Below are 25,685 nucleotides of genomic sequence, written 5' to 3'. Positions count from 1 at the left end.
GCCACTTTCCTTGGATTAGTCACATCAGCAGTTGTGAGGTCTCAGCTATAGTCCTTCAGTGTTCTACCTTAAAACAAATTTAGGGAAGGATAGGGGCTAAAGGTCAAAGACTTCTAACCTTGAGGAAAGACAGAAATCTCCTCTGGAAAGCTCACAGAGAGCCCGTTTTCAGATTAGGGTAAAGTAATGCCAAACCTACCTAAAAATAAAGGAATATACATAACAACTTACAGCCCACTTAAGTCCAGGATCTTGCCAGCCAGATTTCTTACCTCCTAACAGATTCTTCCAGGTCTTATTTAATAGCAGGCTCAAGCATTGTTAATAAAAACATTTATTTTGCATTTTATACAGAACAACCTGAAGTCTGCATCATGACTTAACAAGTCACCCAGGGGTTTACAGACAGTGTGTCCATCTCAACAGCGTGGTTCCGGGGGTCAGGGGTCCACACAAACACAGGCAGGAGTTGTGAGGGAGGAAGGGGCGCAGCAGGAGTGTATGTCAATCCATTCTTAAAGAAAAGGCAGCAGAGCATTCTGAGTCACTGAAACCTGTGCAGATGGGACTTCTAAAGCAAACGCTATACTGGGAGCTCTCGGGGATGGGGCAGGCAGGGTGAGGACTTTGATAAATAAAGGGGTATTTTCTTGTGGCAGGGGATGAGGAGGCTGACTATTTTTAATGCCCTTGGCCCTAGGACCTGATATTCAAAGGATACCATGTCCAACCTTAAACCATTTCCCTGCTCAGAAAAAGGTGCTGGTACTCCTGGGACCAGACCATGAAGATATCACTCTGGTCATTGCCAAGTCCCTATTCTATGGCCCACTGCAAACTAAAATAAAGGGAAAAAAAGAGGCCAGGGTAATGGACAAAACACTTAGTTCATGTGAAGTGCTCATAAAGCCAAATGACTGGAAAGCCCATATATTAGACAGTGGTTTATACAACCTGCTGAAAGAGGTCTCTAGCAGGGACCAAGAGCAGAAGGTCCAGAGCTTCCTCAGCTTGGGGCTCAGCACGTATAGAAAATCTCAAAGGAGGTATTAAAGTAGCGGGGGATAGAACACTCCCAGATCTTAATTTTTATGGGATAATTTTAAAAAGAGAAACAAATATCAAACACTGGGTGCCAGTAACAACAAATGCCATAGCCTTTATGGTCACCTGGTAGCATAAAAAAATGCCCAAAGCATGTCCAGCTAACCAGTAGGTCTCGCCAGGAAGTGTCTGTGTACGTGGGCGAGGGCAGCAGGGCTTGGTGCAGCTGACGATCCAACATGATTCCTATGGAAACAGATGGGGCAGAGTCCTGGTCTGCTGGCCTGTTGAGGGCTGGGAAATACAGAACCAAAAGCTCCAAAGGGACTGCAGATTCTCTGCAATCAGCTCTGACCCAGGGAAAGAGGAGCCAGGTCTAACCCACACCACATGCATTAGTCCTGGTCATCCTACGGTTGAGGGGCAACTCATACCAGGCAGGGGGAAGAGGCTGGAGTTAGGGGGAAAGGGGTCCCGTTTCATCTTTTAAAGTCTTAATTTATATTGTAACCTCAAACTTACTATCAGTGCCTCAGATACAATTTAATCTTAAGTCTTTAAATGCCCCCTGAAACCAAAGTATACCTTTTTTTGGAGCTCCCTCACTTCTGGTAGTTAGCTTCCCCCTAGTCTCAGTTTTACCCTGACACAGAGTCCACAAACTTCATCAGACCATCCGTGCTCATAGACTTGGGCCTCTCTAGAGGGAAGCCTAGGGCTCGGCTCCAGATGAGCTGTGCCAGCACGCCCAATGCTCGTGACACCCCAAACAGGACCGTGTAGTAGTTCATCTCTGTCATGCCGTAGTACTGTAAGATAAAAGAAAAATGTTTTGTTAAAGGTCCACAGATAGTGGCACATGTAAATCCAGGGTTTTAGAACCTTAACCCAGTCATCCTTAAATAGAAATGCCACTTCGAAAAGTATACCAATTGGGATTCTGAAAAGAGAGCATTCCTTTCCTCCTCCCCACTCCTCCCCAACCATAGGCAAGTTTATCAGAAAGGTAAGGAAAGAGGTACAAGAGCTCCTGCTCCGACTAGGGAGTGGATTTTGGGCATGGCTGAGAATAGCAGTGTTCTGTGCAAACTAAAGGGAAAGCAGGGAAGGGGGGACTCACCTGGAGCAGCACCCCACTGTGAGCATCGACATTGGGCCAAGGATTCTTGGCCTTTCCCTGCTGTAAGAGGACATTGGGTACAATCTTGTACAGCTGAGCAACCAGTTTAAACATGGGGTCATGAGGAAGGTGTTTCAGAGCGAACTCTCGCTGACACGTGTATCGTGGATCAGTCTTCCTTAGTACCGCATGACCGTAGCCTGGGACAACCTGTAAAGAGCGAGGGGGAAAAGCCAGTTGTATTCTCAGGTAGAAATCCTTGTCTTTTCTAAATTCTCCAGGGTAGACAAATGGGGAGGGGGGGGGGGGGAAGCTCCTTCTCTAATTTTGGGACTGCTTCTCATTCTTTTCTCTTTATTTCTTCCAAATTGCAGAACTTGGGTCTTGGCTGCTTTCCTAGTTGCTAAGCATCTCTGCTTACCCGTCCTGAGTTGAGTGTGTTCCAGATGTAGTCTCGTAACTTCTCATCTGACACATCTTTGCCAACTTCCTTCTGTAATTGTGTCAGCCATACAAGCACTTCCTATGGGTAAGATTTGGGAGTAAAAGTGTGAATATACATAACAAGGATAACATGAAGATCAGGGAAAAAAACAAACAAATATGGGAGTTAAGAAAAACATGGAGCAGGAAAGGAAAAAGAATAGTCTTACCTGATTTGCCAGTCCATGTAGGGGCCCTGCCAGCCCGTTCATGGCTGCTGCAAAGGACAGGTAGGGGTCTGAAAGGGCACTGCCCACCAGGTGGCTGGTATGGGCGCTTACATTGCCACCTTCGTGGTCACTGTGAGGAAACAAGATAGGAGAATGAAGGCCAAGAGAAAAAGGGGGTTGCGGGGGGAGCGGAGTGAAAGAGGGTAAGGGGGCTAAATGGTAATGGAAAAAAATACAATGAGGAAAAAAGGGGCAGATTATGGAAACGCAGACTGTGTTGTTCTCTTATTTGTCACATTAGCCTAGTTATGGGCTCACACCAGCCTATAGCCAGTCAGTTATTCATAAGCCCTTGCAAGAGATGTCCCAATCTCATTACCAGCCTTTGTTCACTAATCCACAGAGCTGGAGAGGTTACTGGTTGATGATGCCTGTGTGCCAGGCTCCCTGACTCTCACTCCAGCTTTAATAAGCAACGACCAGAAGAGGGAGCTGCTGGAAAGCTAAAGGAAAACCTAATGTGAGCAGCTAAAAGCACTATCTTGTTCTTGGTGTGGTTATAATTTCCCTACACCTCTTGACTTTCTTCCCTAGATCCCTTTCTTGCCTGGTATCAGCCCATATGTCATTTTCCATTGCCTTGCCACCTACCACCTGTTTCTATTAAGATGAGACTGTTAAGGAACTTTTCTTAGAACTTCCATCAATCAGGCTATGGTTGCTGGATCTAGCTCACCTGTGGATGGTGAGGTACAAGCGCATGAGCTCAGTAAACTGAGCATCGGTATAGCCTAACATGTTGGTGAAATTATGGGACCAGTCCAACTTAGAGTCAATGGCCCCGATACTGGTGCCCTCCCGGTACAGGTTCCGGTAAATCTTCGCGGCAACACAAGGTAGCTTTGCAATCAGATCCATACAGTCTTCGTAAATTAACTAAAGGGGAGAAGAGGGAAATGGGGAAAAAAAAAGAATTACCAACAAGGAATTCGGCAGGGATGCTGTTTGTCCAACCGGGCCATTTTGGTTGATGATTATATGCTGAGTGGTTACATATGGAGCATCACAACAATAACCATTTAATTGAATAACTATTATGACCCAGGCACTGCAGTAAATGATTTACTCATACTACCCCAGGTATAATACATTAAAACATCATTCCCAATTTTTACAATTCCACAAAGTATATAATGACCTCCATTTTACGGACAAGGGAACGGAAGCTCAGAGTATTCAGTTAAATGCCAAAGTCAGACTGTGAGCCCTTACGTGTCTGATCGCGATCTTTCCCGCTGTATGACTGCACTCAATGAACGACCGGACACGAGGTTTTAATGATTAATTTTATGTTCCACCTTTCAAAGAAAATTCACCATATATGCCAAGAATCAAAATAACGGCATTCAACCAATAACAGCAAACCCTTCCTTTTTTTTTTTTTTTACAGAAACTGATTTTTTAAAAATGTTTTATTTAAAAAAGATTTTATTTATTTATTTTTAGAGAGGGGAAGGGAGGGAGAAAGAGAGGGAAACATCGATGTGTGGTTGCCTCTTGTGCACCCCCTACTGGGGATGTGGCCCACAACCCAGGCATGTGCCCTGACTGGGAATCTAACTGGTGACCCTTTGGTTCAAAGGCCAGTACTCGATCCACTAAGCCACACCAGCCAGGGCTATTTATTTGTTTTTTTAGAGAGAGGGGAAGAGAGGGAGCACAACAGGGTGAGAAACATCAATCAGTTGCCTCTGTATGCTCCCTGAGTGGGCAGGGACCGAACCCACAAGCTAGGCATGTGCCCTGACGGGGAATCGAACCAGTGACCTTTCACTTTGCGGGATGATGCCCCACCAATTGAGCCACACCAGTCAGGGCAGGCTTCCATTTTTTTTTAAGTATTTACTGTAACAGGTACTGTGCTAGATATATTATTTGTACTTTTTCTCTTTTTTTACAATAATCCTATAAGGTAACATATCCTTCATTTTACAAATGAGTAAACTGGGCTTGACCAGGTTAAGCAACTTACACAAAGTTACCCACTTAGCTAATGAACATCATCTAGCTTCAACAATGAACTCAGGGCCACTTTTGTTTCACTTACACCCTACTTTCCCCTCTTACCCCTCAAGTTATTTTGAGCTAATGCCATATATCACTTATTGAACATGTAAATATTTAAGCATGTATATCTAAAAGATGAAGGCCCTTCATAAACAAAATCACTAAACCATTATCCTACTGAAAAAATAATTTATTATTTTTTAAATTTTTATTGCTATTCAATTACAGTTGTCTGCATTTTCTCCCCACCCCTCCATCCCACTGAAAAAATAATTAACAAATCCTCAGTATCATTGAGTATCTTCTCAGTATTCAAATTTGCCTGATTACAAAGCACCCCGCAGCATAATTTGATGAGGAATGAAAATAACCCACAATATGTCTCTGAAGTCTCATTTTATCAGTTTAAGTTTCCTCTTATACTTTCCTTTTTTAAATGTGCAATTTATTTGTGGAAAATTGCACCATTTTTTCTGTAGAATTTCCCCCAGATTTTGCTTGTTATATACCTGTAATGCTATTCACCTGTATTTTGCCATGTATAATGTGCACTTTTTGCCCAAATTTTTGAGGGAAAAATAAGGATGTGCATTATACATGGGCAGTACTAATTCTGTGTCTATATAAATGTTTTCACTTATTTTCTTTATGCTTATGCGTTAAAAGCGAAACTCTAGAAAGCAATAACAATATCTGTATGCAAAATAATACCCTGGAATATGATAATCAACTTTGTTTCTAAATATAAATAAACAAATAATTGAATTAAAAAATTAAAACAGAAGGTTTTCTTCCTGAAAATTTGGGCCAAAAAACACGGGCGTGCATTACACAGGGGAGCGCATTATGCACGGCAAACATGGTAACATGTTCCTCTGTCCACTGGATTTCCTATGAACTGCAAGTGAGATCTAAAGGCTCGAGCAGATTCAAGTTCATTTTTTTTTTAGCAAGACTATTTGATAATTTTGGTGTGTTCATTTATTAAGAGAAACATAATACCTGGTTGTCTCTTTTTGTGATGTTAACAGCTTGCTCAACTTTTATGTCTTAATTTTATCTTCTCAAAGGGATCTTAAGTTCCTTTAGGGAAGGTGTAGGGTTTCAATCTTTTTTTTAGTAATTTTTAAAAATTCTTCTTTCACCCACAGTTCAACATATACAGAAAGCATGGAGTAAATATTTGTTAATTGACGTTACATAGTGCTATCCTATCAAGCTAACTGGTTAAAAGCTCCTACAAGAATTCATAAAGTTCCAGTAGCTCTGTTGGAACTAAGAGCAAAATTTATAATAACAAGCCTAAATAAGTTAATCCCTATGAAGTTATCTATACTCAGTTACTCAGTGAATTTTGTCAATGCCACTGGAATTCAGTGAGAACACCACCAAAATAAAAGCTACTTAAGCAAGAAATAGTTAATACTTCTGCAAGTTCTCAGATTACTTAAATCATAATCATACTATTCACTATACTTCCTTGCAGATTTACATTCCCCAAGCAAGTAGGTTACTTCCAGAAGCCCACATCAAGGATAGGAAGTTCTAAGGGACCTTGAGTCATCAGTAGAATGCCCAGAACAGGATCCCAGGTTAGGCAAACTGGTATCTATGGAGTATATACTAACTTGAAAAATCATTTGGAAAGTATGAATGACCACATCATAAACTACAAAAAGGAGATTGTTTCAATGTCTACCAGTGAGGATAAAGTTTATAAAGCAACAAGTTATCAGCCCTGGCTGGTGTAGCTCAATGGATTCAGCGCAGGCCTGCGATCCAAAGGGTCGCTGGTTTGATTTCCAGTCAGGGCACATGCCTGGGTTGCAGGCCAGGTCCCCAGTAGGGGACACGTGAGAGGCAACCACACATTGATGTTTCTCTCTTTCTCCTTCCATTCCCCCCTCTCTAAAAATACATAAATAAAATCTTTTAAACAAACAAACAAACAAAAATAAACCAACAGGTTATCAGACCCAGTATGACAGTGTGGGATCCTTACCCTGCTTTTTGTAGTGGTCAATACTGTGCAGTTAAAGAGTTAAAAACAAAAAACAAACAAACAAAAAAGTGACTGGACCCTGGTCAGGTAGTCGGCTGGTTAGAGCACTGTCCTGATACATCAAAGCTGCGGGTTTGGTCTCAGAAGGTCAGGGCACATACAAGAATCAACCAATGAATGAATAACTAAGTGGAACAACAAATTGATGTCTCTCTCTCAAATCAATAAAACAAACAAACAAATAAAAACACAACCAAAACCTGGCAGAGAACTCTTGCTCACTTACTCTTTAATAAGTGAAAACTGGAATGCTATTTAGCTACTTGTACCAACACATTCTTCATCTATAAAGCCTTGGAAAAAAGACACCACAACTGTCTGGAATAAAGGTAACAAAACTGACCATAACCGTCATCGTGAACCACTATCTCTACTGCTGGCAAAATCCTGGCCAAGTATCTAGCTGTCAATCATTATTAAGAAGACAGAGAAGAAGCATGCTAGTATTAATAGTGAAGAGACCCCAGAATAGAGCAGACTCAAGTTTGAATCTTGTCTCTACCACTTATCAGCTGCAAGCTACTTAATTTCTCTAACCCTCAGTTTTCCCACTTGGTAAAATGGGAACATCTACCTCATAGGGTTGTTCTGAGGATTAAATCAGATGATGAATATAAAGCACGTAAGTATATTTGGCATGTTCCCAAAAGTTGTTAGCTGTTAGGATGTTTTTATTATAAACAGCTTCGAGACCCACATCTACTGTTTATAGGCCTTACAAAAGGTGGCATTATTAGCCAAACCTAACCTGTCAGCAAATCTTACTCATCATTAAATTATGACTACACTTCACAATTAAATAGTTGGTTGCATCACAGTAATCTGGTCTTTAGTGAAGTTAAGCCAAATAAAAAGGGACCTAACTCTTTCAACTCAAGAGGTTATACTATCTAAAGCCGTATGAACTGTGATGGAAGGAATGTAGGCAGATCATCCTCTGGAGGTAGAAGTAAAATAAGATGAACTGATGATCATAGTAAACACTCAGATCATATATAAACTTAGTTTTTTAAACAGAAATAACCACTTGAATGCTGTCATATAATTCTTAAATAGTCCATGGTTAAATTAACCAAAACAGAAAACTGAACTGAAATAGCATATTTCTTTTAAGAGTTACAAGATATAGCAGCAGAAGAGCAGTAAGCTCCACTAAACTGAAGCACTAAAACCTAATTCCTGTCTAGTGTGAACTCATTAGACACACATGCTAAGGCTGACAAATACATCAGCACTGCTTATAGTCTCCAGAACAATCAATAATGGCTGCACACTGAAATGAAGGCAATAGCAAACAGAGGAGTACATCTTGGTGATTCAGCAAAGGACGGTGTGAAGCATGCGCACATCTGGCTGCTGGGAAACACCTCCAGGCAGCTGTTAAAAAGTATGAAGGAGCTGTTTTCCCCGCTCCGCGTGACACTCAAAACAGCAGCATCGTGAGCAGTGAGCAGTGAGTAGTAGAAACTGAGTGGCCAGTTTCTAAAAGACCAGTTTTAAAACAGAACTGTAGTTCTTCTGTGTTAGGGTGACCCACACAGACAACAAGTGAACAGCAGTTTACAGTAAAAAGGAAACGAAAAGCAGTACATTCAGGTTATACAGCCTTCTGAGCCTCCTGATGTGCGGCTCTGTACACGCTTTAAGTGCTTGTGAATGCGAAGCACCATTCCAGCGCCCTCCTCTTCAATGCCGAACAGGCTAATATTAATTGCAAACTCTCCCTCCTGCCTTCCCCCAACAGCAAACATAATTCTCTATACACAGTTGGCATCAAATAAACATTGACCAACAAAATGCAGCAGGATCTGCCAAACCCCAGGGGATTTCGTCAGCCCAGTGTACCACCATGCGGCCCACTGGCCGTTCTGTGGCTTGCATCACAGTGAACTTTTGGGCCTCCGTGGTGGTTGGGCATCTTACAGTCAAAAATCATTTAGTATGCCTGTTTTGTAAGAAAAAAACCCTGTTCTGTTCATATTACCTACCTCTGAATAAGAAACAAAAGAAAATAAGATGTCCTCCTGCAAACTAGTCAGAAAACTTGTACTCTACCCCGTGTTTGAGAGTATGTGGGCTACTGGAAAGAGATGGAGGGAATCAGATACCTCGCACTGGGACAAGGCACAAGAGTCCTCTCCTACTACAGCCACAGAGAACAAACAGTTCATTTTCAGAAAACAAAGCGCGGTCTCCTGATTCCTAGTTCCAGGACACTAGCCACCCTCTCCCTCCTGATAGGTATTTTGAGTTGGCCAGTCCAGAGCTGTGGCTGATTGGCATTAGTCCTCCCAGACTCTGGGGCTGCCTTGGCTGCTACTCTCCCCCAACTTGAGAGATTTCTCAAGGCTCTCCTTGAGGTCAGGGTGAGACTGCTGTGAAGTCTTCCTCAGGGACCCTATAGTTAAGCCACATCCTTTTTCAATCTTCCCACAGCACTGTGTATATACTACAGCAGGGTTACTGAATTACAATTTCCTTTTTACATGCCTATCACCCTAACAGCACCAACAACTTTGGTGATAGAAAGTATGCTCCATGTATCTTTGTAATCTCAAAGACTGACAAAAAGCAAGCCACAATAAAAATTGGTTAAATAGCTTTCTGGCATAACTCAGAAGTAAATTTTCCTAAAGATTCTACACTCTTTTTCTTCCTTCACATTCAATTCTTTTGAATCCTTATCACACATCAATCACTGCACCAAATTTCCTACCTCCCAGTACTTGGTTCGGTGGATGCCCTCTGCATACGCTCGGGCAAAGTTGCTTTCACTGTTGAGGGCTGTAATGGCCGCACTCAATTGAGACATGGGGTGTAGATTGTTGGGAAAGTTGTCCAGCATGGTGACCACATGGGAAGGCAGAGCCGCCCTCTTTGCCCACTCTTTTGAGAGCCAAGATACCTGTGGAAAAGGAGACACTGCTCAAACTAGGCTAGGAAAAAGAAGAGAAAAAGACAGTGACATTTGAGTAAAGAAAATAGAAGAGAATTCAACTCAATTCACTTAGACAGCAGAACTCTGCTCTGATTCCTTCCCCTCACTGTACCTTCCTCTCTATAAACTAGCATCCACAGCCAGATCAGATCAAGTGCTGGAGACAGAGAAAGGCAAAGGAGGAGAATGAGAAAAGCCAAAGTCCTGTGTTACCTGTTCTTCTGTTGGAATTTGCCCAGTTACCAGCAGCCAAAATAAGCCCTCCGGCAGGGGTTCTTCCCCACCCTTAGCCTTGGGCAGCAGTTTCTGGCATTCAGGGATACTGTAGCCACGGAAACGGATGCCCTAGAAGGAGAAGAGTAACTTGTATTTATTAGTCTGGAAATCACATAGTTGACTGGTCCCACTCTTTATCAGACACGTCAGCAAATTACAGTAAAACTTTTAAAACTTAAATCTTCACATCACTACTTCTGCTTTGAACGTTTAGTTTTACTAGTTGATTTATTAAAAAGGTAAACTTATTTTTAAGTTATTCCATATATATGTATTTTCAACCTTCCAGAATATGAAGGTAGGTGCTTTATTCTGTTCTCCTTACCCTCAGCGGTCTAAACCATGGAGTGCACAACAGTCAGTAAACACAATAATTACTGATGATTAACATGAGGGTCTCTTACCTCATCAGGATCGAGAACTGAAGTTTCATAGACCAAGCCCTTCATGCCTCTCATGCCACCGTACATCTAAAGAAAAAAAAAAGAGGATGCAGCCAATAGTCAAAATAATTTAGGCTAGAGCGTGTTAGAGCTTCATGGGATCTTGGAGAGGTCATTTACCTCTGACTTGTAAGACTTCATTTGGGGGACGATTTCTGAGGAGTTAACTTACTATAGTATGGACCTTTGCAAAAGAGAATGCTAACGCTGGAAATGACATTTTTAAATTGAGAAATCACTATCTTTATTTGATGTTTCTGCCTCTGTTTGCTTCCTTTTCTTACTGAATTTTATTTTTTCTCCTGCCCACCCTCATTCTCTCCGACCCAAGTAAACAGGATAGAACTTATTACAGAGGAAGTAAATAGAGACCAATGGCTGGACACTGCTGTGGAATTGCCATCTGAGCTAAACAGACTATTATTAGGGCTGGAGGAGAAGCTGTCCTAAGCTGTTCCACAGAGCCTGCTAGAGCTGTGGTTTAACTGGACGGCTGGTACAGCATCAAGTCAAAGACAGAGAGACCTGACCTCAAAAGCTAGGGGGTTGAAGAGAGGAGTAGAAACTTCATTCATCCCTCCCATAGGTGAATTAAGTCAGGTTCCACTATTGAATCCGTAGAAAACAATAGTCTAATTTCTAATTAACTTCAGTAAGCACCAACATTTCCCTGTAAGGGACAGAATACAAGGTCGGGCAGAAATAACACCTGCTTGAGTGTGGTTGGTAGTGTAATAATTTATAGCTTTAATTTGAACATTTCACCTCAATTGTCATATGGTGTGATTGAGTGTGATATTCTTACGTGACAGAATTATATGCTTGTGATTTTGTAATACAAAATGGGCGTTATTTGTGCCAGACCCTGTACTTTTGAACAGTCAGTAAAAAGAGCAGTACTTTTATCAAAGCACATTACAGAGTTACTTTTCCATCCAAAACCCCACAACCCTTACCATGTCCACAGTGACCTGGCCCACCACTGTCTTGCCATGTTGCTGCCTAAAGGTCTTAATTCTGGCTTGCTCCTTAGGTATCAAGTCAGCCAATACATCTTTCAAATTCTAAAAAGAAAAAAGACAGGCTAAGCGATGGTCAAAATGTTGATGTTTCCTGCAAAGCAGGTATATGAAGACTGCTTTTTAGAACGTGGCTTTCTCTATCTTCCAGGGAAGAGTGGTCAACTACTCTGTACAAATGAGGTTAAAAGAATTTTACAGAGGAAAAGGGGACTAGGAAATTGTTTTAATGGGTACAGTTTCAATTTGGGAACATGAAAATGTTCTGGAGATGGACAGTGATGATGGGTGCACAATAATGTAAATGTACTTATTGCCATTGAACTAATACACTTAAAAATTGTTCAAATGGCCTTGGCTGGTGTGGCTCAGTGGATTGAGTGCCAGTCTGGGAACCGAAGGGTCGCTGGTTTGATTCCCAGTCAGGGCACATGCCTGGGTTGTGGACCAGGTCCCCAGTTGGGGGCGTGCAAGAAGCAACTGATTTCTCTTACATCCATGTTTCTCTCCCTCTCCCTCCTTTCCCCTCTCTCTAAAAATAAATAAAATCTTTAAAAAAACATCTTTCTTTATCTTTAACCTTTGGCATTTTAATTATGATTATGTCTTGGTGTGGTCCTCTTTGTGTCCAACTTGTTTGGGATTCTCTGTGCTTCCTGGGCTTGCATGTCTATTTTCTTTGCCAAATTAGGGAGGTTTTCTTTTGTTATTTTTTCAAATAGGTTTTCAATGTCTCGCTCTCTCTCTTCTTCTGGCTCCCCTAGGATTTGGACGTTGGTAGGTTTGGAGATGTCCCAGAGGCTCCTTATACTGTCTTCATTTTTTTAAATTCTTTTTTCTGCTTGTGGTGCTGGTTGAATGCTTATTTCTTTCTTATGTTCCAACTTGTTGATTTGAATCTCAACTTCATTTCCTTCACTGTTGATTCCCTGTAGATTTTTCTTTATTTCACTTAATTTATCCTTCACTCCTGCCTGGGTCTTTTTTATGCTGTTGCTGTTCTCAGTGAGTTCTCTGAGCATCCTGATCACCAGTGTTTTGAACTCTGCATCTGATAAGTTGGTTATCTCCATTTTGTTTAGTTCTTTTTCTGGAGTTTTGTTCTGTTCTTTCACTTGGGCCATATTTCTTTGTCTCCTCAATTTGGCAGACTCCCTGTCTTAGTAGTGTAGCCTACTGTAAAAAGGGCACCTGTTAATTGTGTGGGGTGGAGCCTTGGGTAATTACCAGGGTGGGGCAACCTACTTCACTACTTTGTGGCTCTGTGTGGGGGGAGGACTCAGAGAGGGGACAGTGCTGCTGCCTGGTTTCTGGAGGTTTCCTCAGCACTCACCCTGTTTCCGATCATTTCACTTTTCCCCCATATGTAATTGATGCCCTTCCAGCTGTTGCCCTGGTGCTGAGTTCCAGAGGGTCTGCATAAGTTTTAAGTCTCGGTGGGCCCTTTAAGAGGAGTCTCGTGAAAATTGGGCAGTTTATTCTGCTGCCCCAACCCCCACTGGTTTTTACAGCCAGAAGTTATGGGGACTTATCTTCCTGGCGCTGGAACCCCTTGCTCCCAAGGTATCCATCCCGATTTTTATCTACCCCACATGAACGTGGGTCCGCCTGTTCTACTGCCTCGCCACACCACTGTCTCCATGCCTCTCTGCCCCTCCTACCCATCTGGATGAATGTGGCTTCTTTAAATCCTTGGTGGTTGGACTTTCATACAGCTCGATTTTCTGAAGGTGCTGGGTGATATTTGTTTTGAGGTCTAGTTGTAATTTTTTCTGTAGTTGTATGAGGAGGCAAAGTGTGTTTACTAATGCCTCCATCTTGACTGGAAGTCTCTGAGTACATTACTTCTCAAAACAGTAGTAATAATAATAGTTCTAACCACAGTAACAATAACAATAACAATGAAGACCTCCAGAAGATACTCAGGATAATGATGAGTCTGGATCGCAGCCAAACCATCCCCCAGCCCTAACCCAGGGTCAAGCTACTCAATGAATCTCAGTCCTCATTTTCAAACCTTACCGTGGAGGAAGCACTAGCGTGCCGGGCAGCAAGAACAAGACAGGATGCATTCTGCAAAGAAAACACAAAAAGTTATGCAATAGTTACTCCTCTCTCTTATGTATTTAACAAGGAGTGACAGTGACTTAACCTTTCTCTTCATCTTAGCCTCTACGAATGGCATGACAGCATGATGTTAGAAAGCTGTGAAAGGCTCTGAATAGCTTAGGAGTTACCAAGTCTGGAGGCAGCAGTCAGTTTAACTCTGCTTCTTGCATCCAGAAATTCATTAGCCTTTCCTGAAGACGACTCTCCTCTCCCACCATCTGGGTTCCAGGTTTGGGCTTTGTTAGGCACAGAGGAAAGGTCAGAAAGGCTGTTGTTACAGAGCACCCAGTCTATCACAGTCTAGCTGTTAATAGTTCTGAGTGGCTCTGAGAAAAGCAAATGAGGAAACTGACCAAGGACTTAGCCCTGCTGGTAAGGTCTCTCCTGCACTTAGTCTTCTGGCAACACTTCAACCTCTCCAGTGAGTCTAGGAGAGCCCACAGGCAGAGGCAGACTTTCACAAGACTACCTCAGATGCTCCTGGAAAAAGCAGAGAAGACAGACTATCTACAAAGTAACAACTGACAGAAGACTACTCAACATCATCTATGGAAACTAGGAAACTGGAAAATCTTCAAAGTGCTGAGAAAATAATTAAGCTAGAGCTGTGTACCCAGGTGAGAAAATATCTTAAAGCGGGTGAAATACAGACCTTGCAGACAAACAGAACCTAAGCATTTATCGCTTATACACCTGCACCCAAAGGAATGTTTTCAGATACACTCCAGGAAGAAAATTATCCAGAAAGACAGACCTGAGATTCTAGAAGGCTATATATCCCTCACTACAAAGACAAGTGATGTAACTAGCCTAATTCTATGTTTAGAGATAGGTCACCCGCCCCCGAAGAGAAAGAGCTTCTATGAGAAGATCAACTGAGTTGCAATAAAAAGTTCCCCATTGCCTTTGAAAATACAATCAATTATATACTACACAGCACCTATCCCTGGTTTTAGGTAACCATGGTCCAAAAACACTAAGTGGAAAAATTCCAGAAATAAACAATTCATAAGTTTCAAATCTCACACCATCCTGCTGCGTCCCACTGGGATGTGAATCACCCCTTGTCCAGCGTGCGCTTACGCACTGTATACGCTCCCGCCCCTTAGTCACTCAGCAGCCAGCACGGTTATCAGATCCACAGTTGAGGTATCACAGTACAGACATTCGAGTAACCCTCATTTTACTGATACTTAGTGATGGTCCCAAAACATAGAGGAAAGATGCTGGCTATTGGAACACGCCAAAGAGAAGCCGTAAAGTGCTTTGTTTACATAAAAAGGTGAGTAGAGTACAATAAAAGATTTTGAGAGACACCACATTCACGTAACTTTTACAACAGTATATTATTTTTTTTATTGTTATTCAATTACAGTTGTATGCCTTTTCTCCCCATCCCTCCACCCCACAACAGTATATTATTAAAATTATTTTATTTTATTATTATTGTTAATCTCTTACTGTTACTAATTTATAAATTAAATTCATAGGTATGTATGTACAGGGAAAAACAAAGTGTACCCAGGGTTCAGTACTATTTGTGGTTTTGGGCATCTACTGGGGGTCTTGGAACGTAATCCCTGTGGACAGGGGATGAGTACTATACTGACCAGCTGAAAGAGCTTTAGACAAGGAGATAACTTTTCTGCACAAGATTGTCTTGAAGGTAAAATGAGACGAAGCAGGTCCCAGGTCCCTCATCTACCACGTGGTGCTAACAGCCACTACACGACTCACAGGGCCATTCTGTGACAATGTGCATGCGAGAGCACTTCGAACATGGGCACCAGTGTGGTGCCGGCTGAGGGAGGGAGGTGTAAGGGGACTAGAAGGTAATATAAAAAAAATACAAATAAAAAAAACACTTTGAAAACTAAAAAGATTACATACATATAAACTAATCCTGGAGCAAGTCTACAGTTTTTCCTCCTTTTGCCAAAAGGCCAGAAATACCTTTGCTGCCTGACTGTCCAGTTGCACTGAAGATCATTTGAACCAGTGACACTACATACATTTCAAAAGGCTACATTCCGAGGAGGGGGGTTCAGCAGGGGCCTGAGGTTTTATTGATTTTAATACCCCTCTTTCTGTTGTGGCAGGACTGAGGACTGAAAAGGAAGTGACCCTTTAGAAAAAGGTTATTTTAAAAAGAACTAATCCAAAGCTAAATTCAGAGAGCAGAGCCAAACTAATTATGTCCCGAAAGCAAAGGGGGAATGCCACAGCTTGTTACCCAGGGCTGTCCTCAATTCCTTTCATTAACTTTTTTTTTTTAAAGATTTTACTTATTTGTTTTTAGAAAGAGGAGAAGAGAGGGAGAAAGAGAGGAAAACATCAATGTGTGGTTGCCTCTCATGTGCCCCCTACTGGGGACCTGGCCTGCCACCCAGGCATGTGTCCTGTCTGGGAATTGAACCTGCAATCCTTTGGTTCGCAGGCCCATGCTCAATCCACTGAGCTACACCAGCCAGGGCTCATTAACTTCTTAGAGTCTGCTGTCATTCACTGAGGACCATTTGGGCAAGAAGTAAATGGCTCTTTAGCCTCTTTACCCTACAAGGGGCAAATGGCACTAAAGAACTAACTGCCTACTCTTACTAGTCACCAAAAAGTGGACAAGAGAACATGTGAATAAGTTCAAACTACTGTTTTACAGAGCTAATAACCATGTTCAAGCTATTCCATGTGCAGTGGTCCCATCTATCCCCTATTACAGAGGCCCCATCTCCCAGGGACTACATCGGCCCTGCAATAAGCCTTTGAATTGTTGCAGTGGTTGGTTGTGTTTTTAAAGAGGCTACAGGGAAACACATCATCCAAGAAAAGAAGAAATTGAAACAGCTCCATAATGGATAATTTTTCTCTTTCTTCTTTTTTGTATTGTGATTCAACTACAGTTGTCCCCATTTCCCCCCATTACTCTCCCCTGCCCTACCCAGCCTACCCCCCACCTCCCACATTCAATCCTCCCCCCAACAATGGATCATTTTTCCACTTCTAAATCACCTTTAAGTTTTTATCATGGCTGGTTGCTTCAGAGTAAGTATTATAAAAAGAATAGTTTAAGGTTAAATCTTTTTTTTTAAGGGTTAAGATAATTTTTTAAAAAAATTTATGCCCTGGATGGTGTGGCTCAGTGGATTGAGTGCCAGCCTGTGGACTGAACGGTCGGTCACTGGTTCAATACCTGGTCAGGGCACATGCCTGGGTTATGGACCAGGTTCCCAACTAGGGGCATGTGAGAGGTAATTGTTCTCTGTTTCTCTCACACACTGACGTTTTTCTCCCTCTTTCTATCTCCTTTCCCTGCTGTCTAAAACAATAAATAAATAAAATCTTCTTTCAAAAAATAAAAATAAAATTTTTTACTTATTGATTTTTAGAGAAAGGAAAGGAGAGCGAGAGAAACACTGATTTGTTGTTGCGCTTATTTATACATTCACTGGTTGATTCTTGTGTGTGCCCTGACCAGGGATAGAACCTACAACCTTGGTGTATCAGGACAACGCTCTAACCAACTGAGCTACTGGGCCAGGGCTGAGGTTAAGTCTTAGGGGGGAAAATCTATGAAAGATCAACAGAATGAGAGCCAAGATCTTAAGATGAAAATGGAAATTACCTCAGGCTGGAGGTCTTTCTTCCACCGATGTGAATGTAAAACAAAGCTTTTTTCCCCATGTGAGAGAGAACTGCTAGAATCAACAGTGGCCCTCTTCTTTTAATTCATTTAAGAGTAAAACAAAAAACAAAAGAGGAAATCAGAAAGAAAGGGTGGGAGGTCACTCAAGGAGGCTGTAAGGATGCAACACCACTAAAAGGAAGCAGAGGGGGCGTGACAGCTGCTCGGCCACTTCTCAGACCTGTTTATGGAAATGCTACTTCAAGCAAATGGTTAGGAAAGAGGAATCTGGAGCTAAACTATCACCTCACTTCCACCATCAGCAAGTCTTAATTTCCTTTGTAGAGAGCAACTCTGTCATTTAATGAGAAGCCTCAGGAGTAATTTAGAGAGCTGATCTCAATGGTCCCTAATCTCCATCAGCAACACTTCTTAGCAAGATCTCCAATTTGCAAAGCAATGCTAGTTTGTGGAGACTTTGGCTATGTAGCTATAGAATAAAGCTAGTACTGTATTCTGTTTCTGCTACTCTTCTCTGCTGCTTCTTGGCTGTGTGACCCTAGCCAAGTCCTTTAGCCTTCCTGCACCTCAGTGTCTTTATCTGGGAACAGTAACAGTACCCACCTCAGATGATTGCTGAGGCTTAAGTCAATACAGGGTGAGGCAAACGTAGGTTTACAGTTCTGAGTTTATTCTTGTAGTATAATTTATTATTGTATTTTACATACGAACAACTGTAAACGTACTTCTGCCCCACCCTGTACTTACAAAGCACTTAAAACCATGCCAGGCACAAGGCAAGTGCTTTGAATTTGTTATACAATATACAAAATTAAGTAGGATGGCCACTTTCTCACACCCTTCAGTGTAAGGTTTAGTCATATTTTTAGCTAACCCTGCAGAGCTTAGGAGAAACTAAAGAAATCAGAAAGGTTTTAAAGTTAGCAAGTCACTGGTATGACCATTCAAAAGGCCAGAACAGGAAAAATTTCAGTGAGGACAACTTTACCTAATTATATAGAAGACAGAGCACATGAAGTGGAATTAGGAACAGAAATCTGGGTTGTAGCCCCAGTTTCATTATTAAATAACCGAGATATCCAAGCCAAACAACGACTGTTTCCCTTTTCATCTCCATTTTTAGGCTAACACTCAAAGCTATTTAGTTTAAACTTTGATTCTAAGGCTCCAACAAGGACCTATGTAAAAGTATTCAAAAGCCTTGCTATTTAAAATACGACTGCCTAGCCAATGGCTTAGCATTACTTAGAAATTCTTAGAAATGCAGAATCTTGGGCCTCACCTCAGACCTATGGAATCACTACGTGATTCACATGAACAACAAAGTCTGAGACACAACCACGGCCCCAAGTGTTAAGCAAAGGAGCAGAAGGGCAGAACGTAAAGAGCCTGGGACTTGGAGTTAGCGAGGGTCAAGTCCTGACCAAGTCCTATGTCCAAACCCTGCCCCTGCCCAGCTGCGCCAGAGAAAGGACCTTCCTTCTACCTTCCTAGGTTCTTTCCACTTGTCTGGTAATTAAATCTACAAAGGACAGATTAACAAGAGAAAATAACCAAATTTAATACATATATACACATGGGAAGCCCACCTATACGAGAGAGAAGCAGAGACCCCCCCCCAAGAGGTGCAGAGACAGAAGGGAAAATGAGGCACATGTGATATCCTGCGCAAAGGACCACCTTGGGGGTTCAGAGGGGAGAAGGGTGATAAGGAGAGCAGATGTTCAGTAATTATAAGTTTGCCCTGCCTTCTATCTAGACAGGTCATATAAAGACATTTCTGGTGGTCTTTATTATGGGCAAGGCCCCTAATTTAAATTCTTTAAGGGAGAAGTAAATTTCTTATGAGCCTGCAGTGTCTTGATGGACTTTAGCTCAAAGTAATTCACACGCCAAAGTGGCATATTTTGGTGAGGCCTATTCTGAGCTCCTACCAGGGGTGTCCAACCTTTTGGCGTCTCTGGGACATACTGGAAGAAGAAGAGTGTCTTGGGCTACACATTCAATACACAAACACTAACAAAAACTGATGAGCAAAAAAAAAATTTTTTTTAACAGTTTTAAGTAAATTTACCATTTTGTGTTTGGCTGCATTCATAGCCATCCTGGGCCACAGGCTGGACACCCCTGCCTTGGCTTTCACACCCTAAATTGGTAATAATAAAGCATCTAGAACAATGCCTTCTGCATAGCTGAGTTGAAGAAGTACCGGTATTTGTTTCTCAGAACTGTATCTACCTATTACCCACTACCTCAGGTGTCACAATTCTTCCCTGAAACTGGATCCTAAGAAAGAGGCAGGCAAGCCTGAGGAAGGGATGAATGGATAATTCCCTCTAGCTGGGAACAGAAAACAAAGCCCCAATTTCCTTTTTTAAGGGCTGCCTGACCAAGAGGGGAGGAGTCAGGGAAAGGAAACAAATTTAACCTTCATCTCCACCAGCAGAGCAAATGATTCCAGACAGGAGATGCTGGAGGACTGTCACACCCACGGCTACACACCACATTTCCTCTATGCCCGGGCTGCCAAAGAAAGCTGCTGAATGGCTCTGTACAGTACATGCAGGCTATTCTCACAGCCTGCATGTACTGTAGATGGAACAGGCAGATTACAAACCTCTGAGTCACCACTGATGTCCCCCTCCCAGCTCCTCCCCCCATTTTGGAGGCACTGGCAACTGGGCTTTCAGCTTCTAGCTGCATGCCACGTGTAGTCGCCCTACTGGAACAGCAGCTGTCAGGCTAATCGGGGAGTCACCTCACCCAATAGGTCAGCTCCTTCATGGGGAGATGGAGAGAGCTGCTTCCAAAGATGGGGGTGTCACAATCACTAAGAGGCTCTTTCAAACCTGCTGCCACCCTTGCAACTCTCCTATGCTAGAGGTGGGCTGTAGCTCTCAAATGTGCTAGCATGGAAAAACACAATGAAAAGAATGCCTTAAAGGGCCAAAGGAGGAAAAGGACTAATAGTACGTGCAGGGAATTCTGCCAGAGTTGCCTGTAATACTTCGGGTATTTCTGGAAAAGGGCACTGGCCAAATCACTTATCAAAAATCAATTAAAACGACTCCCTTCTCCCCCCAATTCTGGCAACTGTAGCGTTCTATTTGGATAAGCACTTACTCAAAGTAGTTATTTCTCTCTCACTCATCTTGGCCTGTTATCATCACTGGTCCACATCTAGGACCCTTACTCTACGGGGAAAAGCAAAATTTTCTTTGACCCTCCCTCGCAGATACATTCAAAGTATGTCCTGCCACATACCTGGGAACTCCAACATTAAAAGCTTGAGAGAGATGTTCTGAGTTTCAGAGAGTCCTTGTCCTCCATCAACAAAAGATCAGAGGTTGCCAAGTAAGCAGAACTGATTCAGCTGATGAAGCAAATATAATGCACTAATAACTGCTAGGAAAAATCTTGTGCTACAAAGGCTTCCAGTGCAGAAGGAACAACTTGCATTAAAGGAAAAAGAACACACACAGGACAAAGGCTCTTCTCTCCCCAGAACCAGGTCAGAGAACTAAAGCCGTTCAACGTCGGTGTTTCACAATGGTGGTGTTGGAAGTCTGCCTGCACCCAACAGGCCACTGACTAAGCAGAGCAATCAGATTTCATACTTTGACCCCCTTCATACTCAAAATTTCCTTTTCGTTATACCTGTCATTTTCTTTTTTGAATTTTCATTTATTGATTTGGAAGTCAGACACACACACACAGAAACCTCGATTTGTTGTCCCACGTGTTGATGTAGTCATCGGTTGATTCTTGTGTGTGCCCTGACTGGGATCCAACTCACAAGTGTGGTGTATGGAGATGATGTTCTAACCGACTCAGCTACCCAGCCAGAGCTACCTGTCATCTTCTAACAGACTCTTCTCCACAGGTTTGCTGACCATTCAGCAAGGAAGACAGCAAAAGACACCAATTCAGCTTCAGGAAAAAAAATCAAGAGTTCTAATTCTCATTTCAGTAGATCCCTACTGTTCTTTAACAGATATTTGCCAAACTCCTATTTATCATGTGCCACGACGCTAAGCGTGCATTTGTGAATAAAATATATGGGTTCTGCCACCTTACTCCTTTCTCAGGAACTAGAGACTAGTTCCGTCACTTCTACTAGAAGTTCTTCCACATTTTAGCTCCTAATGTTTTGCTAGACGGATTTACAAGAAACTTTTCCTACAGTATTTGAAAAAAGACCTAGGAAGACAAACCTGAAGATAATAGCCTAAAACAGATTATTGGTTAGAATAATCACCTTTGAAGTCAATTTTTAAAATAATCACTAATTCCAAAAAAATGCCCAAACACTCACAAAGTTTCATATGGACGTTCAATAAAGTCAGAAACACAAAAGGCCTGCATGTGGCCCAACAGAAAAGGACCACTGAGTGTCGTCAGTCAACTGAGGTACTTGAAAAAAATGCAAGTTTCCAGATTCTATCCCACCTTTGCTGAATCACAATCGCAAGAAAGTATTCATGAATGTGCAATCTGAACAAGCATCCCGGGTGATGATGTCTACCGCGAACTTACAGACCTTCTAGAGTGATATCCTTTAAAAAAGAATAAAGTAAAAAACAGCCCTGACTGGTGTGGCTCAATGGGTTGGGTGTTATCCCACAAACTGAAAGATCACTGGTTCCATTCCTGGTCAGGACATATGCCTGGGTTGGGGGCATGTGAGAGGCAACCAACTGATGTTTCTCTCCCTCTCTTTCTCCCTCCTTTCCCCTCTCTCTAAAAATAAATTTTAAAACTATTTATAAAAAAGATACCATGTTAAAAGAAATACAGAAATCTAATGAATTTGGGCAGGTGAGGGAAGAACTGACAGTTAAAGTCAGATCCTAAGAAAGCTCTATCGTTAAAGTTGCCTTGCTCCTAGGTTTTTTGTTTTTAAAGATTTTATTTTATTTTTAGAGAGAGGGGAAGGGAGGGAGAGAGAGGGAGAGAAACATCGATCGGTTGTCTGTTACACATGCCCTGTTCAGGGACTGAACCCAGAATGTGCCCTGACTGGGAATTGCCACACCAGTCAGGGCCTCACTCCCGCTTTAGATGTTACATCCTACTCAACTCTATCACATAAAGCTGACACAGGACAGAAAGAATTAGTGTGTACTTTAGGAAAAATCCACCAAATCTGGTTTCCTGCCTTCTGCCCACTTGGATTCTGAGAACTAGGCATGCCAGCCTTTTCTTCTCTATTATCTACTTCACTTCGCCTTCCCTCACCCAGGCATTCACCTGCTACCAATCTAAAGGCCACTAGGAAGAACACATGCAGTCATCTCACCACTAGCAGCCCATGATGAGGCTTTACTCTCCATTTTTCTTCTCTGGTCCATCTAGTAGACATCAAGGAATTGCCACTATTTTGGGTAGGCTGATAATCAAAGTAAAGGCACAGAGATCTGAGCGCTTGCTTTGGAAAGTTTTGGGTTTTAAGCCTAAGTAACATTTCACAGAACAAAACTGACTCCATTTTATTGAACCCTGTATCAGACAAGGATTTATATAGAAGAGGTTATAGGTGTAGGTCTGGATAGGTATTAATTTAAATGTCTTGAAAAAGTCCAGCAATAATCTAGAAACACTTTTGGACTGATTTACTCCAAGTTATCAAACATCCTAGCTTGGAGGAACAACTGTCAATGGTACAGGAAGTAACTAGGGTTGGCTAAGCCACACTGGCATTAAGAATCCAGAAGTGAATTGGTGCCGTACTCCAATTCCCAGCCCAAACCCAAACCCAGATCACCTGTGTAAAGTCAGTGTTTTCATCACAAAGCTAAGTCACCAACAGCTAATACTAAAGCCACTGCATAGTATGAACTCATTTGGATAAACAAGAAGTCAACCTCAAGGTTCTGAATAAGACTAGCTCTCCAATTCAGGTGTTCATTAAGTTACATGAAACAACAGAATGACTAATATTTGTGTCTCCTAGCAAGGTTAAAAAAAAATCTCTCTTCAGAAAAGTGAAACTATATATGACCTTGAGACTCAAAGTGGTAGGGGTCAGTTCTCCCATATCAGAAGACTATTCTTCCCTCCCAAAGCTTACTTTCTCAGGAAAAGTAAAATCGAGTACCAATTAAGCTGCAGGCTAACCTGGAAAGCTCAGACAGGTGCTAGCAATGCTGACAAATTGAAGGCTTCTTAGTATTCTGACCTTCTTAAATATCAGGAAATTTTCAGTCCTTAGTTGGTTGGGTTTTGCTAGTTTTAGGGGGTCAAAAGTCTTCTAATGGCTTTCTATTTACAGGTTTCTGGGATCCTCAGGTCCATCTCTAACAGGAAAGCAAAATAAAAATGGTACTACAGATATGTAGCCCTGTCATCTCAAAAGCTTTCTGAGCTTCCCCAGAGGCATGAGACACAAAATAAATTCTAGAGCCTTTTTCAAATTCACTGCAGGGTTAGACTATCTGCTCTCGGTTAGCAGCTCTGCAATGAGCCAATTATGGTGTCCCCTATTCTGCCAGAAACACTATGTAGAACTTGCTCTTGTCCCAGGAGGCTTCCTTACTCTGTTGCCTGGCAGAAGGAGAAGCAACAGTCAAGTAAGACAAGTATCTCACAAATGATCAACCTCCACCAAATGCAAATTCTACAGACTTCACCTCATTTGCCATCCATGCAAGGTAACACAGAAAGCCAAAACCATCCTAAGATTTTCCTTAACTTCAGGTGTTGGCAGCTTTAATCTGTCTGCAGAAGAGAAAGTATAAGTTCTTTGCAGAAGTCAAGGTCACTTGTGGGGCTGTCCCTGTGGGGATTAGAGGGCTGGGACTCCCTCAGCACAGCAGGTTCTCTGTTTAAAGGGCCACATTACCCAGAGACAAAAGTACTGGCAATTTGAAAGCACCAACACCTGCAACAATACTCCTATGATCCAAAAGGCAACAAAAGTCAAGTAAAGGGCCCCCCAAAATGAGAGGAATCTCTCTTGGGTACAGCAGACTTAAGAGCAACAGTAAAACCTGGGTGATCAAGTAGTAGGATTGGACATATGACCTTGGGATTACAATCTCCTGCTCAGTTATCTTTACTTAATGGCCTGCTGTCCGGAGAACAGTCCTTCCGGTTCTTTCTTCAATCATATGTGATACCCACGCATGTTTTATAGAGGCGCTCCACCCCACTCAAGCCCTCCTATATAAAGAGTAAAGTGAAAGAGTCCCAAGGACAAAGAGGGCCCGAGTTCCATTCCCATTATTCTTGAAGGAAATGCTATGGCTTGGTCACTAAAAGCTTAAATAACTGGGGTGGAGAAAAGGAAAAGGGAAGTCAAGAATTGACAAGACCCTCCCTACAAAACAGAAGCCGAAATCGATTACCGATCCAGCTCTGGCCCAGTCGAGGGAGCACATTTGTTCACCCTGCCACTCTTCTTACCTCCCATCCCCTCCACCAAGCAGGCTCTTTCCCTAACTCCGATGGAACACAACACCTATGCTCTCCATAGGCGGATCCTTTTTCCAGGACCACGCATCACCCTCTTCCACCATAAACATGCGGGTGGACAGTACTGTCCCGTGCCTCTCCAGGCGCACAAGACCACGTTCCGGGGGCGAGCGGGGAGCGATCGCTTCTACCGCAGGGGCCGGAAGGCCAGCGTAGCACATGGCCCTGGAGGTCCGTACAAGGCGGGCGGCCAGCCAAGAGCAGGGCCCCTTTAAGGCGTGCTGGGGCGCCTATGGGCAGGGGAGGGAGACTCTGGGGCTTGAGGGCCGCAATAGCTTCAGCCCCACCCAGGGACCTCGCGCTCCCTCCTTCAGTTGCTCACCTTGGCTCCGATGAGCCGGGCAGCTGCAGTGAGTAAAGCCATGGCGGGAGAACTCGGGAATCTGGTGGGGAGGGTGGGAGGGGAGAGAGCTGCGGCAGGAACAGGAGCCGCCGCCGCTGCACCGGACGCCGCGCCAACGGATGGACAAGGTTGAAAGGAGGCGGCCGAAGGAAAGGGTAGACGAACCGGCGGCGGCGCCCAGCTCGAGGTCCTCAGCACGGCCCCGCCTACAGCCCGGAACCCACTTTTGCCCCTCTCAGGGAACTCGGTCCGGGCTCCGCCATTGGTCTCGTGTGGAGGGGAGGCGGGACCTGAGCCATTGACAGCAGTTGTGGCGAGAAGGATTGGACCGCCGGTATAGGCTAATTCATGCTCGGGCGGGAGTGACGGGAGCTTGTAGGTGGCTAAATATGTGCCTGAGAACTCAGTTAACTTTCTTCGGCTTTTTCCTTGCCCAGAACACATTTGGGGTTAGTTGTTAAGTGAGTGGCACAGAATATTAGGCCTTTGAAGGCCCTC

General features: G+C 42.9%; 1 protein-coding gene across 1 annotated transcript; it reads right to left on the bottom strand.

Annotated features, from left to right (window-relative positions):
- Nucleotides 1-316: 316 nt before the first annotated feature.
- On the bottom strand, nt 317-25,367 carry CS (citrate synthase). Its single transcript, XM_024576257.3, has 11 exons — nt 25,167-25,367; nt 13,645-13,695; nt 11,560-11,667; nt 10,565-10,630; nt 10,098-10,229; nt 9,663-9,851; nt 3,554-3,753; nt 2,818-2,947; nt 2,586-2,687; nt 2,165-2,374; nt 317-1,853 (listed from the first exon to the last, which is right to left on the bottom strand). Exons 1-11 carry the CDS (start codon nt 25,206-25,208, stop codon nt 1,683-1,685), a joined length of 1,401 nt encoding a protein of 466 aa, XP_024432025.1. The 5' UTR covers nt 25,209-25,367; the 3' UTR covers nt 317-1,682.
- Between the last annotated feature and the right edge of the window lie 318 nt (nt 25,368-25,685).

Source organism: Desmodus rotundus, chromosome 3 (assembly GCF_022682495.2).
Source record: "Desmodus rotundus isolate HL8 chromosome 3, HLdesRot8A.1, whole genome shotgun sequence".
NCBI classification, from domain to species: Eukaryota; Metazoa; Chordata; class Mammalia; order Chiroptera; family Phyllostomidae; genus Desmodus; species Desmodus rotundus.
Note: the sequence above shows the minus strand (reverse complement) of the source record. Positions and strands in the feature narration are given on the sequence as shown.